This window comes from Pezoporus flaviventris, unplaced genomic scaffold (genome assembly GCF_033815535.1).
Source record: "Pezoporus flaviventris isolate CSIRO_AGI_PZ_B2104156 unplaced genomic scaffold, CSIRO_AGI_Pfla_v1 ptg000025l, whole genome shotgun sequence".
In the NCBI taxonomy this organism is placed as follows: domain Eukaryota; kingdom Metazoa; phylum Chordata; class Aves; order Psittaciformes; family Psittacidae; genus Pezoporus; species Pezoporus flaviventris.
In genome coordinates this window covers 20380472-20394537 of record NW_026892573.1, presented here as the reverse complement: position 1 = coordinate 20394537, position 14066 = coordinate 20380472, and the positions used below count along the sequence as shown (strand labels likewise).

Below are 14066 nucleotides of genomic sequence, written 5' to 3'. Positions count from 1 at the left end.
GTAGGTTTTTTTAAATCCTCTGAGAAACTTTACAAATTGTGAGAAAATTCCCTTGCCCAGATGCATAGTTTCAGTAGCCTATCATCTATTTGAAAATTATAGAGGAAACTTAAAATTGCACTTTAGTTTTGTCTTTGTTGTTTTAGGGGTTTTTTTGTTTACTAGAATATGACCGACAGCTATTAACATATTTGAAAGCAACAAAACTCACAGGCGTAAGGAACCTGTTGCAAATCATCTGCATGAAGAGAACATGCCAAAATACATGGTCAACACTTCATTTTTTGTAAGGGAAAAGAATGAGGTGAAGGTTCTTTAAAGGACTGATTGCCAAGTTTAAAAAATCCTGCTGCAGTCTGATTGTGAATCTGGGAATGAGCTGCAGCAAAGCCCTTGAGCTGCTTTTTTCTTGAAATAATTACCGGAAGTCTGCTATTGCCCAATGTATTTGCTGTCAGAAGGCTCCTTGAGGCTATGTCTATCCCAGTATCAGTGGCACCAGGGAATGTTCCTGGGCACTGAAACTCGCCTGATGAATTTGTTAAATGGCAACAATGGTCCCTGGTATTTTCCACACATAATTACTGTCCAAAACAATTTCTGAGCCCAGCTAGACACTAGGATGGGGAAGAGACCATTCCCTGTAAGCAGCTTAAATGAAACCGTGCTGGTTTAGAAGTTAAATGACTTTTATAGTAGTGACACCAGACTGTCCTTTGCCAGCTGGCCTTAAGGCTAAGAGCAAATCCAAACATGCTTTATGTACTTTTATAGGTGTAGCTTTAAAGGAAATTGCTCTTTCTGTTTATTTATAAAAGTTTGCAGCTTAAGATTTACACAGGGAATGCATGAAGAGCATCCTCCCTGCAACTTCCTTGTGTCCTTGCCAGATGATTTACAGAGCATCAGGTTTCCTGGTCTATTCCATCTGAAGAAACCAAAAAAAATCAGTCAGCCAGAGACTTTCCTGCAAAGCTCTGCTATAAGAGGATGTTTGTCTTCTCTGACAAACTCAGATTTGGAGATAAACACAAGTACTCTGACTAGCTGGCTGTGCTTCAAGCTTCAAGCAAGGCTTTCCATATCCAGCCAGGATTGAGACAGAATTTGCAGTTAAATTAGCATGTTAACAAGATGATCTGTCTCAGAAACATTTTACAGCTTCTAATTCCCAATCACATTAAAGGATTTGTGCTGGCCAGTGAGATTGGGCCTTGCTTGTGCCACACAAAAGGCTCCCTGGCTCTTTACAGGGTACCCCAATGACCCAGTGCCAGCAACGCCGCTTAACCCCATCCATGTTACTGAGGGTGGACATGTGCCAGTTTCAGTCCATGTCCCCTCAGGACCCATATGCACTGTTGGTCCTTCTGGTACCTGGACACTTGAGATACTGCACAGAGCAGCTTGGTTGTTAAGTAAACTCTGTGGCTGAGTTTTTCATCATGTCCCAGGGGAAGCGGTTTATAAAGTGCTGTGGTGTACAGTTTTGCTATGACTGTACAGAAGGTCATTGAGGGGGATTGTTTATTTTCTTGTTTTGTTTTTAGCACTCTACTAAAAACTACCAGGAAATCTTGGTCATTTGTCCCTGATGTATCCAAAGTCCTGCAGTAGTCCCTGCAGGACTATATAGGCCCTGATATCTAGCTCACAGGAGAAATGCTGTCTGGGGATGAAATACCATTAAGCATGTACAACAGGCGTTTCCAAATGCACTAAAGTCAGCTTCAATTAAATATTAATTTTTCTGACACAGGATGCTGTTCTTTCACTGATGAGCACAAAAGGTCACAACTCATTTCTGTTTACAATCTGAGAAGCCGTGAGCTGCTTGAAGAAGTTGAAACACTTTCTGCATGATTTTACTCAGATAGGTTTACCACCTTAATACAACAAGCACAGATTTTATTCACAAGGTTAAAATAATATATTCCAAAACAGTAAAAGTCTCTTACAGTCAGATTTAATCTTGTCCCATTGCATAGTATCAAAAGCATACAGAATCCATCAGTACTTGGTAGTGGTACAGCCTTGATTGAAATGCTGTTACAGATGCAGTTGATTTAAGTGTGAAGTACCATTAGTCTTTGTCAAAACAGATTTCACTGGCAACAAAATCAGTAATTATTTTCACTATTGTTATATTGTTGAGCATTTAAATCCATAATTATATGGTGTACATTAGCTGGGCAAAGCACAAATGGTGATGATTATCATGCACAGCTTTGTCATTATTTCGCTTTCAGCAGCTAAGAGTTTATGTAGGCCTTTTTATGTAGGCCTTAATGTGGCACACACTAGTCTCAAATAATAAATAACATGATCAGATTGGGGAGGCGACATTATGAATCATCTGACATTAGATCACTGTCGTAATAAAATGGGATGTTTCTGTTTCTCCTCTCCAACTCCATCAAGTGGTGTAGGCAGCTAGTTCTGACGTAGTTCCAAGTTCAGCTTGTACTCTTTGACCATTTGAATTTGGTAAGATAAATCTTATCCAGTGTTTTACATACAGTACGCAGTATGCTAATTCGGTCTTTAAAATTAACACAGTTCACACTGAAATGATGCTATCACTTTTCCACCTCACATTTTAAAGACTAGCAGTCCTCAAGGATCCTTATTTTAATCCCAGTAGCAATCTGCAGACACAAAAGAAGTGTTAGGCAACGCTTTTGAAGACCAGTGACCAAGTCTATCATTTACACTGGGTTAATGAAGATACCACTATATCACAAATACAGAGATTAGCAGTAATAGATCACAGTTTTCCTGAGTCTTTTGGTTAATTCAATTCAAGGCATTAGGCATTCCCAGTAGCTGAAATTTAGAAATATAAAAGGCATTGACTCTAAGGAGGGAAATCATTCTTCTAGGAAACACAAAATCATGAGTGAGAAGAAATACAAAAATATGAAGCAATGCCAGTAGTCCAGACCATCCTACAATATTTAGACTACAGAAATCAAATTTACTTTACAAATTTGGGGATATTTTAAAATGTGTTTTTCTTCATGTAATACCCATCTTCATAAAACATCTATTTCAGTCAAACTTATGAAATCACAAGATTTCAAGGAGCCACAATTTTAAAAATGCTTTGCATTACAAAATATATATGTATATCTATAAAATATATAGCAATCTTAATACAAATTTGCATTTTGAGACCATTGCACCGGAATGAGTCAGTTCTTTTGAATTATTTAGAATAATACAGGTACCAAAATAGGTTTAGATTTTAGCTACAAGAAATTAGTTTTAAATTAAATTCCATAAAATATGTATCTCAATATAACTTAGTGTATGAAATAAAAAAAAAAAAAATTTAAATGCATACACCTGATTCAAATTTAAGAGATGACAAAAAAGCCTACATTTCAGGTTCTTTCTTTATCACACAAGCTACTTATATAACGCTTGAATTAAGCTATTTAAGTACATCTTTAATTTTCAGCATGTTTTACTCTCATTGCAATTGATGAGATTTAAATATATCCTTGTATATTTTATTGAGTATGAATGTCCTTAAGAGCATCCCAAAAGGCAAACATGCTTAAATGCTTTGCTAAACTATGGGCTGTGTGCTGTATCTGAAAATGCTACCCCATGAGATGAATTCAGGCTAACTAAGTAGAAAAGAAAATTCCCACAGTGCTAGGATGGACGTTTATGAATAACTCTTAATTGTGCCTCTTATTTGTTACCTGGATGGGGTAAATTCAGGCAGATTATCTCATATATTGAGGCCTGAAGCAGAGTAAGACATTGCAGAAGACAGATTTTGAGTCTACCTTATTTATAATCAAAACAGTTTTCTCAAAATATGCCCAGTTGCCCTCCGTAGCCCATAAGCTCTATAGAAGTCCATGCTGATCACAGAGCACAGGCTCTGCTCTCTGAATCCACCTAGTTACAGCACAATGATGATGAACAGGAGAAAGGCTTCAGCAGCTTCTGCATCAGTTCCCTTCCCACTGTCCCAGTTCCTCTTACAATTCTTATATTAGGCTCTGCTCTAATGACAGCTTTAGCATACAAGGCAATGGAAAACCAGGCAAGGCAAGGGGCAAACTTTATATATTGTTGAATCCCTAATGACAGAAATGATCCATTAGCACAGCTAAAATAGTTCATGCAGACACCAATGTTGGCAGCTGTAATCACCACCAATAACGTTTAATTCAACCATTCATTCTAAAAGCTTATCAGAGAAACACACTAAAAATTATTCCTGTTGCTAATAGGAATGGATTTGGCACACTATTTATCATGATTATGCACAGCTTTCTTTTGTATACTTGTCTTTTTTCACTGTCTGAAAACTGATTCATTCCTGGTGAACTCTCTTTCGCCCAAGACAAAATGACATACCTAAACTGCTGCCCACCTCTATAAGATTGAAGAGTCTTTTCCTTAGCAGGAATATTAAGTATTACTGTAAATCTGTAAAATAAAAATCTGTGGTATGTGTCTTACTAAACACATATTGAGAGTGTAGACTGTGATAGAAAAAAACCCAGAAAGATGTTCTAAGGAACATTTAAGCCACAGTGTCCTGATGTTAATGACATACCTATGGAATTAGCTGCTGAGCTGAGTGTATAAACCAACTCTAATTAATCTATACATCTATATTTTTTTTTCTTTATAGAAAGCAGAGATTGCTGTTGCGCCTCTGACCATCACTTTGGTACGAGAAGAGGTCATTGATTTTTCCAAGCCTTTTATGAGTTTGGGGATATCCATTATGATCAAAAAGCCCCAGAAATCTAAACCAGGAGTGTTTTCCTTCTTGGATCCTTTGGCGTATGAGATCTGGATGTGCATAGTCTTTGCCTATATTGGTGTCAGTGTGGTCCTGTTCCTAGTTAGCAGGTTTAGTCCATATGAGTGGCACACAGAAGAACCAGAGGATGGGAAAGAAGGACCCAGTGACCAGCCACCCAATGAGTTTGGCATATTCAACAGCCTCTGGTTTTCCCTGGGTGCCTTTATGCAACAAGGATGTGATATTTCCCCAAGGTTTGTGTCAAATCTTTTTACATTTGCATTTTATCTTCAACACTGAAGCATAAAATCTTCCTTCATTTATTTTCCTGGCAGTGTTTTGAAGTTCATTCTTTAGGAAGCCTTTTCATTTTTTTCTTTTTTAATAGTTATGATGAGAGCAACAGAGAAACTGCTTTGAATTTCTGTCATTACTATTATTTTATGTCGATGTGCATAATCACAAACATCTCTCAGAAACAGCACGTACATACTGGCAATTCCACTGAGTTGAGTTCAGAGGAACTGTGTTGCTTCTAAATTAGTTCCGTTGTATTATAATTATGAAATGCACACTATTGTGCTGAATATTTGCCTTGCATGAATGAATGTCCCATTTATGTTCCCTATCAAATTCTACAGCACTGCTTCCAGAATATCAGTATCTATGAGAGAGGGAATATTTCACCATCTGTTCCTGAGAAGCCAAACTGTATTGCTAAACTCTTACAGGGTGGGTGCCTCAGATGTAACATATGATCCCATTCCTGAATTTCTCAGCCTTTTAAGGTGTTTGAACTTTACTGTGCAGTAACTGCAACCTCTCAATTAAACATTATGACCCAATCTTTCAAATTTGAATGCTATATTTTAGCCACTTACAGTGAGATTTTGAGAGTATTCAGCATTGGCCTAACTCTACTATTATTGAAGCTAGCAATAAAACTGATTAAGACTAGATGTACATTACTCCTTAGCAACTCTCTCATCAAATTACAGGTGTTAAAATGGAAAGTATAACTTTTTACTTAACATCTCTGCTACCACAAAATGCTTGCTTCTTAAAGAAAACTGTGAAAGTTCAAATGGTTGCAGTAGCTTGTAGCATATTTGAAAAGGGTGACAGGAACATTTTAATCCTAAAGCCAACATAATCCATTTGCAAAGCCATTTGTCTTTTTCTTTAAGAGGAAATAGAGAAAGCTACTGATCTGCAACTACCATGTTTTACATTTGTCTGCAGAAAGAGATTACCTATCCAGTATTTCTGGCAAAATTTTTGCAACGATAGGCATTTCCTGAAATAATAAGAAGACTGGGATTACTGCTCAAGAGAATTAAAACTTCTGTATGTGCGTGATATGTATTAATACAGTGGACTCGGCACTGTAGGCCTTAAGATTCAAGAGGAAACGTATTTAAAATGCAAATGATGTCCCTCCCATTGACTGTTACATAGTGATACATGTTCAACAGTAATGGTGCCTTCTTTCTTTCTCTCTTCATGGCTTAAGAGACAGGAAAATGTGCATTATCTTATTCATGTTTAGATCCCTCTCAGGTCGCATTGTTGGCGGTGTCTGGTGGTTCTTCACGCTCATCATTATTTCATCCTACACTGCTAACCTCGCTGCTTTCTTGACTGTTGAGCGAATGGTCTCACCCATAGAAAGTGCAGAAGACCTTGCCAAACAGACTGAAATTGCTTATGGGACACTGGATTCAGGGTCAACAAAAGAGTTCTTCAGAGTAAGTTGGCATGTCCATTAGAGCAGCTCTCCCTAGTGACTGCTCTTGTAAGATGCTTGGAAGTGTGAAATAATGTTACTTTGCAATTATTTGTAATATAGTTTGCAACTCCTGAAATACTTCAGCTGCGTTTTTACCCCCACAACATCATTTGTTGGAGTTTTCAGTTATTTTAATTTGTGGAATGTTATTGATCCTATCACATTGGGCAAAAGAGGTGCCTCGAGGTATTCTGAAGCCAGTGATAATTAAAGCAACATTCCACTATTGATTCATCTGAAGCTACAGGACTGAAATTATGTGCAGTACTGGAAGCCTATGATGGTAACATGGAGTTATGCAGATTTTGTTTCTGCTTATGGATTTGCCTGTGTGGATTTTGTTTTAGGGTCTCGGGTGTAGGCAGGAAATGCACTTTATAATTTGCTGACTTTCAGATGAATAGTAAAGAAAAAATACATCTTGGAGGGATGTGGTTGGAACATTAAGAAATAGCCTAAATAGCCTTTCGTATGTCTGTACTGCCTCTATTGATTACTTCATTTGCTTTCCTGTGTTAATGTGGTTCGTATGTAATCCTCATCACTTGCCAGATGGAAAACAGGGTCCCTGGACATCACAAGGAGTACATAATAACCAGTCCTCCCTGCTTTATTTCATGTCTCTTGCAGATGAAAGTTAAGCCTGGCTGGCTGAACATGTGTGAGTTTAGTGTTTGAACCTGGCTCTGAATAAATGCTGTGAGCCAGTCATTCTTCATTGGAAATTACACAGTTTAGGAGCATTATTTATCTGAAAGGTGCTGTTTAAGGCATTTTTACAAGAAAGGAAGATAGAGTGATAATTTCTTCTTATTGTCTGTTTGAAATGTGACTGTTCCGTGTTAGATACTCCCACACACCTTGACTGTTTTCAGTTTGGCCAAACTGAACTCAGTGAATCATTAACAAAATTATGGATGGGATTTGTGAAATATAGACAGTATCAATTCAAGCACAGATGCTCAGTGAAACAACCTTTTATTGTGAGAGATATCCCCATAGAAGACCTTGCAAATATTTTCCAGTAGTTGTAAAAAGATTGTGCCTTATGAAATATAAATGGCACTTAACCAACACACAGTGGTTGAGCCTTAACATAATAAAGCTGTCCAAGGAATTCAGTACAAGCCACTGTTTTGAAAAAAATGAAAGTCAGCTCTTGTGACTGATAAGCAGTCTGGGTCACAAAAAATTCATTATTCTTTTAAATCATCCTGTAAACACAGATACTTTTTTATTTGGATCAATATTCCATGAAAGATCTGTCCTTAAAGAGAAGATTCTTTGTCAGTCTACAATGACAGCCATTATTTCCCATTAATATTAAAGGGTTAAGAAAAAAGGAAAATCAATGTTCTCTTTATATTTTTCCTTTATTTCAAAATACAGAGGGAAATATGGAAAGTAACTACAAATACTAAATATAGTTGCATATGCAGAATGGTTTAATCTGTTATTTAATGATTCCTAGTGATTGTTAGTGATTCTGTATGCACTGTTTCTAGAAATATTTGTCACAAACCATTTTTCACAAAATATCTTCGACAGACAATATTTGCACACTGCTTGTGTAATACATGAATTAAGACCTAGACTGAAACAATAGTGCAAAAAGACTTGTTTGCCAAGTCTAACATTTTGTGTGGCTGGAAGCAAACATCATCACTTTGGGGATTAGAGTCATGTATAATTTTTTGTCAGTGATTACTATCTGCCTGAAGATGAGCCTTCAGGACATTTTCTCATCACTTGATCATTTCTGATCCAAATGTCAGAAACTCTAAAAAGACATGCAGCCTGCTTTGGTTCTGTATTGAAAACAGAAAAGGGAAAAGGCATTTAAAAACCAACATAAAAAAAAAAAAAGAAGACTTGGATACTGATAGCTATTTTCTTTTATTTTCTGTTTTGGACAAGTGAGAGTTGCATTTTTTTTTTGAGTAGCTTGCTCAAGAAGGAAAAAACTTAGTTTTAGCAGTTTAATATTAACAAATGAAAGTTTGGGAGAAGAAAATGCTCTTACAGAGCAGATGCCTTCTTAGACTTTCCATATTTTTTTGGTTTTTGATGGTCACAGGAAATTAGATCCTGAAAAAAATATTTAAATGCAACCTTTTCAAACTCATTTAGGGCATTATTTCCTCTTAGTAATAAAGCAATTTTATGTGTTGTGTGGTGGACTATTACATGCTTACTTTATAAAGAATATGATGATATGGATGTTAAGATATAAGAAATGATTGGAAATGAAAGCAGACAAAGACGAGTAAATATTCTTTAAATTATGCCTGATTCATTACTGCTTTCTTCCTTTTTTTTTTTTTTTTTTTTTTTATTTCCATAATGTAAATCCATGAAATTGCACCAGTGTAAAGCAGGAGGAATCCTTAGGTGGCTTACCTTACTCTCTGCTCTCAGCCACTATTATGTAAATGAAAAACAGTTTCCACTACAGAGGAAAGAGAGGGTGACAAGGCAGGATGTGATTATGGACATACACAGCTGTTGTTAATTTAAATTTTATTATATTTGATGGAAAGATAAAATCATGCGTATAGACAAGCTAAAAAAGCAAGGATAATTTATGGTGTTCTGCTATATGGTATTTTCATTGAACATTTCTGGTTAAATGCCACTTACTTTCAAGTTAGACCTACCTCTTTAACAAATTAATTTCCAAACAATTATACAATCATTCAGTAATTGGAGAAAAGAAATGCTTCAGGGAAAATACCTATACAAAGGCTCAATTGCAGCCTTTTAAATCTATTGTCAATTCAAATAATGTTCAAATAATGCCTAGATTATAGAATTTGATATTTGTTTGAATGTTCTAAAGTCCTTTGTTTTGGGGCTTTATAATAATGAATGTTTTCCTGTAGTGCTCAGCACAGTGTGGAAATGGCTTATAGACCAAATTTTGCTTAGCTAGAAGCTCCTGTTGACTCAAATAAAAGCTGACTTGAGCATCGGGTTAAAAATTCCTGTTTGCAGCATGCATAAGAGAGGACAAGTGCCACCTGTTATTAGGTAAAAACACTGTATAGTGTTTGGCTGACGCACTGCTGGTTTACATGTATGTATCCCTGTTGCTTGAGGAAGTAAAGGAGTTGTTGACTGAATTTAATGAGCATGGGAAGCTTCTCAATCTGAAAGTATTAAGCATTTCCTCCCTCCCTCCCTCTCTCCCTCCCTCCCTCCCTCCCTCCCTCCCTCCCTTCCTCCCTCCCTCCCTTCCTCCCTCCCTCCCTTCCTTCCTTCCTTCCTTCCTTCCCTCCTTCCTCCCTCCCTCCCTCCCTCCCTCCCTCCCTCCCTCCCTTCCTTCCTTCCTTCCTTCCTTCCTTCCTTCCTTCCTTCCTTCCTTCCTTCCTTCCTTCCTTCCTTCTCTATTCCTTTTTGGTTTTGCTAAAGTTACACTATGAATTCCCAGACAGGAAAATTTCCACCTGATGCGCTCCAAGCCACAGATTCTTGCACATTCCTTCGGCAAGCACATTTATTACTCAATTACTGGCAGGATCAGTTTTAAAATAAATCCACTGATACTGCAGTTCTAAAAACATGCCTAATACGTCTTTAAGACAAATGCTTAAGGCATTTTGTTTCCTTTAAGAGTATATTTGGTCCAGTTTGCTGTTTTCATCTTTTTATTGTAAACCATGTCTTGAAATGGTGTGCAGCCTTTCTGAGTGTCAATTAAATGAATTCTGGACTCTGAATTCTGAAAGCAGAAATCTTACTTAGGCTATTGTAGTTTTGGTGGTGTAAGAAGTAGGTGTTATAGAAATGCTTCAAGATTCAGCTCAGTATTTATGGGGAGATTATTTTATTGTTTCTCTTTTCCATACAGGTTTATTGTGGATTTCTGTTTCCTATGTAAATCCCTAAAATGCACTTTACAACACTGACTATATGAACTGCCTTTATCTAACAGTAAATTCAGATCTAAGCTTTATAGGGTATCTTTTTGTGACTGGTAGAGCCTAACTGGATCTAAAAATAATAATATCCAATTTTATGGTACTGATGTTGATACTTCTTGTTTCTTTTAAAATAATCATGGAATTCAAAGAAAATCCATACCCAGTATGTTTTTCCCAATATCAGTTGTTTGAAAAATGAAATATGATTGATTTTATTTTGAATAGTGCCATTCTGGAATGTTGCAACATTCTTTTGTTCTAACTTCTTTTTAATTTTCTCCAGAGATCAAAAATAGCAGTGTATGAAAAGATGTGGACCTACATGAAATCAGCTGAGCCATCAGTGTTCACTAGGACTACTGCAGAGGGAGTAGCTCGTGTCCGCAAATCCAAGGGCAAGTTTGCCTTCCTGCTGGAGTCCACCATGAACGAATACATTGAGCAACGAAAGCCATGTGACACCATGAAAGTGGGAGGAAATCTGGATTCGAAAGGCTATGGCGTAGCCACACCGAAGGGTTCTCCATTAAGGTGGGTGGAATAGTATAACAATATAAAATGTGTTGTTATAGTATTCCACCTTCCCTGATGTCCCTGATATAGCTCTTTTTGTTTTGTGTGTGAACATGGTATGTTACTTTTCTTTTCTTCCATTTCATATTTTTTTGATCAACAAAGGTAACCAATTCTAATTGCAATATGGATTTAGCAGCTATAGTTGGCATCTATTTTAAGGCCATATAAAAACCAAACTGGTTGAACACTAGCTACTTGAAGTCAGCCTCTATAGAATTAACATCAGCTATAATATTTCATCAGCTTTTTTCACCAAATTCAACCCTTTATAGCAGTATTATGCCTTCATTATCTGCATCAGTATTTGCATCAATAATATGCGTACATTTTATGTTTTGTTTATTGATCTTGGCTGCTAATTTCTGAATAAGAAGCTGCTTGTAACATCTCTTTTCAAATGTCATTACTTGGAGGCAATTAGTCCTTCATTAAAGCAACATCATTAAAGTACTTTTTGTAAAGCACCTTCTTATTTAGTAAAAAAAAAAAAAGGTTGTGTTTATAGCATTATGCATTTCAGTACTGCCTTCAAACTCACCAGTATTTTCTTTATCATGATATCAGATGCATTCAGTCAAGTAGAGTTTTTGATTCACAGGCAAAACATCATTTACTTTTCATTCAGATTGTCAGGAAGACAGAAGTGAAGGTACTTGTTCCATGTTAAAATTGGCAGTATTTACCACTGTGTTGTCTTTAATGTTTAAGACAAACAAATCTTGCCTCTTTCCTCTGGTAGACTTGCCAATTTTCTTCAAAGCAAATGAGCAACTAACAGACAACCGATGAAGTATGTCTCATGGAGTCTTAGAGCAATAGGGCACATGGAGGTAGGGGAGAGGGAATGGCAGTGGAACAACCAGTACCCTGCTTCTCAAACTTTGTTCTCATCATTAAGGACTACAGCAGACACTCTGATTAGATTCACAAGGGAGACGAAGTGAGTTGAAGGGAAGAGTTGCAAATTCAGGGAGCCATAGTTCTTTGCAGGAAGTCACTAAAGAGGTGTCTACATCCATGACCGCAGAGGAGATCTCATTACCACTATAGAGATAACTAGGTTCACTCTTAGTTCACCAGTTTAACCTGTTCATGACAAGAGAAACATCAGTGGCCTTAGCTGTATTACATGGGTAGGAATAGAAGTATCATCATAATCATTTTCATCTGCAGCAAAAGTTGTTTCAGTGATTGAATATGAGTATTTGGTCCTTAACATTCATTACCTCTCAGATTTAAAAACTGCCGCCTTCACCACTGAATAAAGTAGTAAGAAAACATAAGGAGGTGAGAGAGGGAAAATGACAACAATATATTAATTAGAAAAAAATCATGTCCAGAGCTCAAAGGGTTGTTAAAGGTAGAAGGCAACAGATAATACGTGAGGCTGATCTATTGCCTGGGTATATTATCAAAACACTTGGTTTTTTGTTTTATATTTCTTATAGATTGCTATCTCCTTCTTGGTGTGTCAGACGTCTAGAAATGGTAGGCAGCATTGCAGTTTACAGGAGCTGCTTTCCTGTAGTAAGGAAATGCCCATTGCTGACCTCATGTTGTACTTTGTCATAGCTAGGGCAAACCTCTTTAGGAATATCTTTAGATGCTGTCATATGTATCCTAGCAATGGGCTGTTTGCTCTAAGCATGCATTGTGGTGGTTTTTAGTCCCTCTACCTTTAACTGCAGAGAACCATCAAGAGACAGACTGTTATAACAAACACTAGTAGCCAGTGGAAGTTGGTTTGTGTCAAATTTGGGCTTATTTCAGGTTTGGTCAGTTGGCTACAGAAAAATATCTAGCAGTAATGGGGATGAGATATAAAGGAGTTAGAAGGAAGAGGGTCCAGTAAGAACACAGGGGAAAAGCACAACCATGACTGTAAGGATCAAGTGTGAAATCCTGGTTCCAGCCCAGCTAAAGACCAAGCTCCTGTATGTTTCAGTGAAGCCACAGTTTGGTCTAACTGGGGGTCAGCGATTGTCATTAGGGTGATGTGACCAAAAGCATTTAGTTTTTCACATCCTACCTTCAAATGTGTTTCAAATGGAGAAATAGGGGAATCCTACCCAACCTGAAAACTGGACCAAACCTTCTTTCAAGCTGTCTCGACTGGCTGTCTGTGTCCATGCCTTTCCTGAGCCTTTCTTTCACATGTGCTAATCTCCTTGTTCTCCTGCTGTACCCCATTCCCTCTCCAGACCCAGTGACAAACCTCAGGCAACACATCAGTGCCATTAAAAACATTAATCAACACACTTAATGTTCTGTACAAAAGGAAAGAACAAGCAATACTTCACATCCATACCACCTCTTCCACGTATGTCTATAGACACTAGTGCTTTATGAAGAGGGAAAAAGCTTTCTACCCCTGTGAAAAGACTCAGGTGTAAATTTTAACTGCATGCTTCAGTATTTTCTGAACTGTTTGAAACTGTAGAATATGATGGTTTTGCTGTTTTGACTGAATCCCATGTGGTCGTGTTTCTGTTACTGATCAGATGACTTACATAACTGCTGCCTGCACAAATAATTGCAAATATTGAACATGCAGTTTGAAATTCATGAAGGGCAGGCGAGCTAAGCTCATTACATAAATTAGTCAAAAGACATAATTTGCTATGGGAGTTGTAAATTCTGGTTTTTATTTAATAATCATAATTTCCTACTTGAGTTATGTGTAGAGCACAAATTACTTGATGTAGCTCACAAATAATTGCAAGTAGCATATAAATGTTAAACGTTCAAGCTATTCTTGGGCTGTTCAGGACTAGGGAAAAATATAATTTCTTTCAGATGAATTATTCATATTAAATTATTCACTAAACTGTTTGAGCACCTATTTTACTAGAGATATTTTAGTCGCAATCCTCCTCCTACTTACAGTGATTATAAATCAGGAATTTTTCACTGAAAACGTAGTAACAGCTGCATAAAAATGTGAAAGTATAAAGAACCAGGCCATATATTTTCACCTTTCTAATCTTGTCAGAACATGGAG

The 14066-nt window shown here is 37.0% G+C and overlaps 1 protein-coding gene across 9 annotated transcripts in view; it reads left to right on the top strand.

Moving 5' to 3' along the window:
- Nucleotides 1–14066, top strand: part of GRIA4 (glutamate ionotropic receptor AMPA type subunit 4) — a 220621-nt gene that overhangs the window by 168219 nt on the left and 38336 nt on the right. For all 9 annotated transcript variants that reach the window (XR_009744190.1, XM_061457772.1, XM_061457778.1 and 6 more), the window contains exons 11-13: nucleotides 4661–5031; nucleotides 6327–6525; nucleotides 10773–11020. Coding sequence is in view for 8 of the 9 variants with exons in the window: in XM_061457772.1 (XP_061313756.1) it covers nucleotides 4661–5031; nucleotides 6327–6525; nucleotides 10773–11020 (818 nt within the window). In the remaining variant the exon portion in view is untranslated. The remainder of the gene's footprint in view (nucleotides 1–4660; nucleotides 5032–6326; nucleotides 6526–10772; nucleotides 11021–14066) is intronic.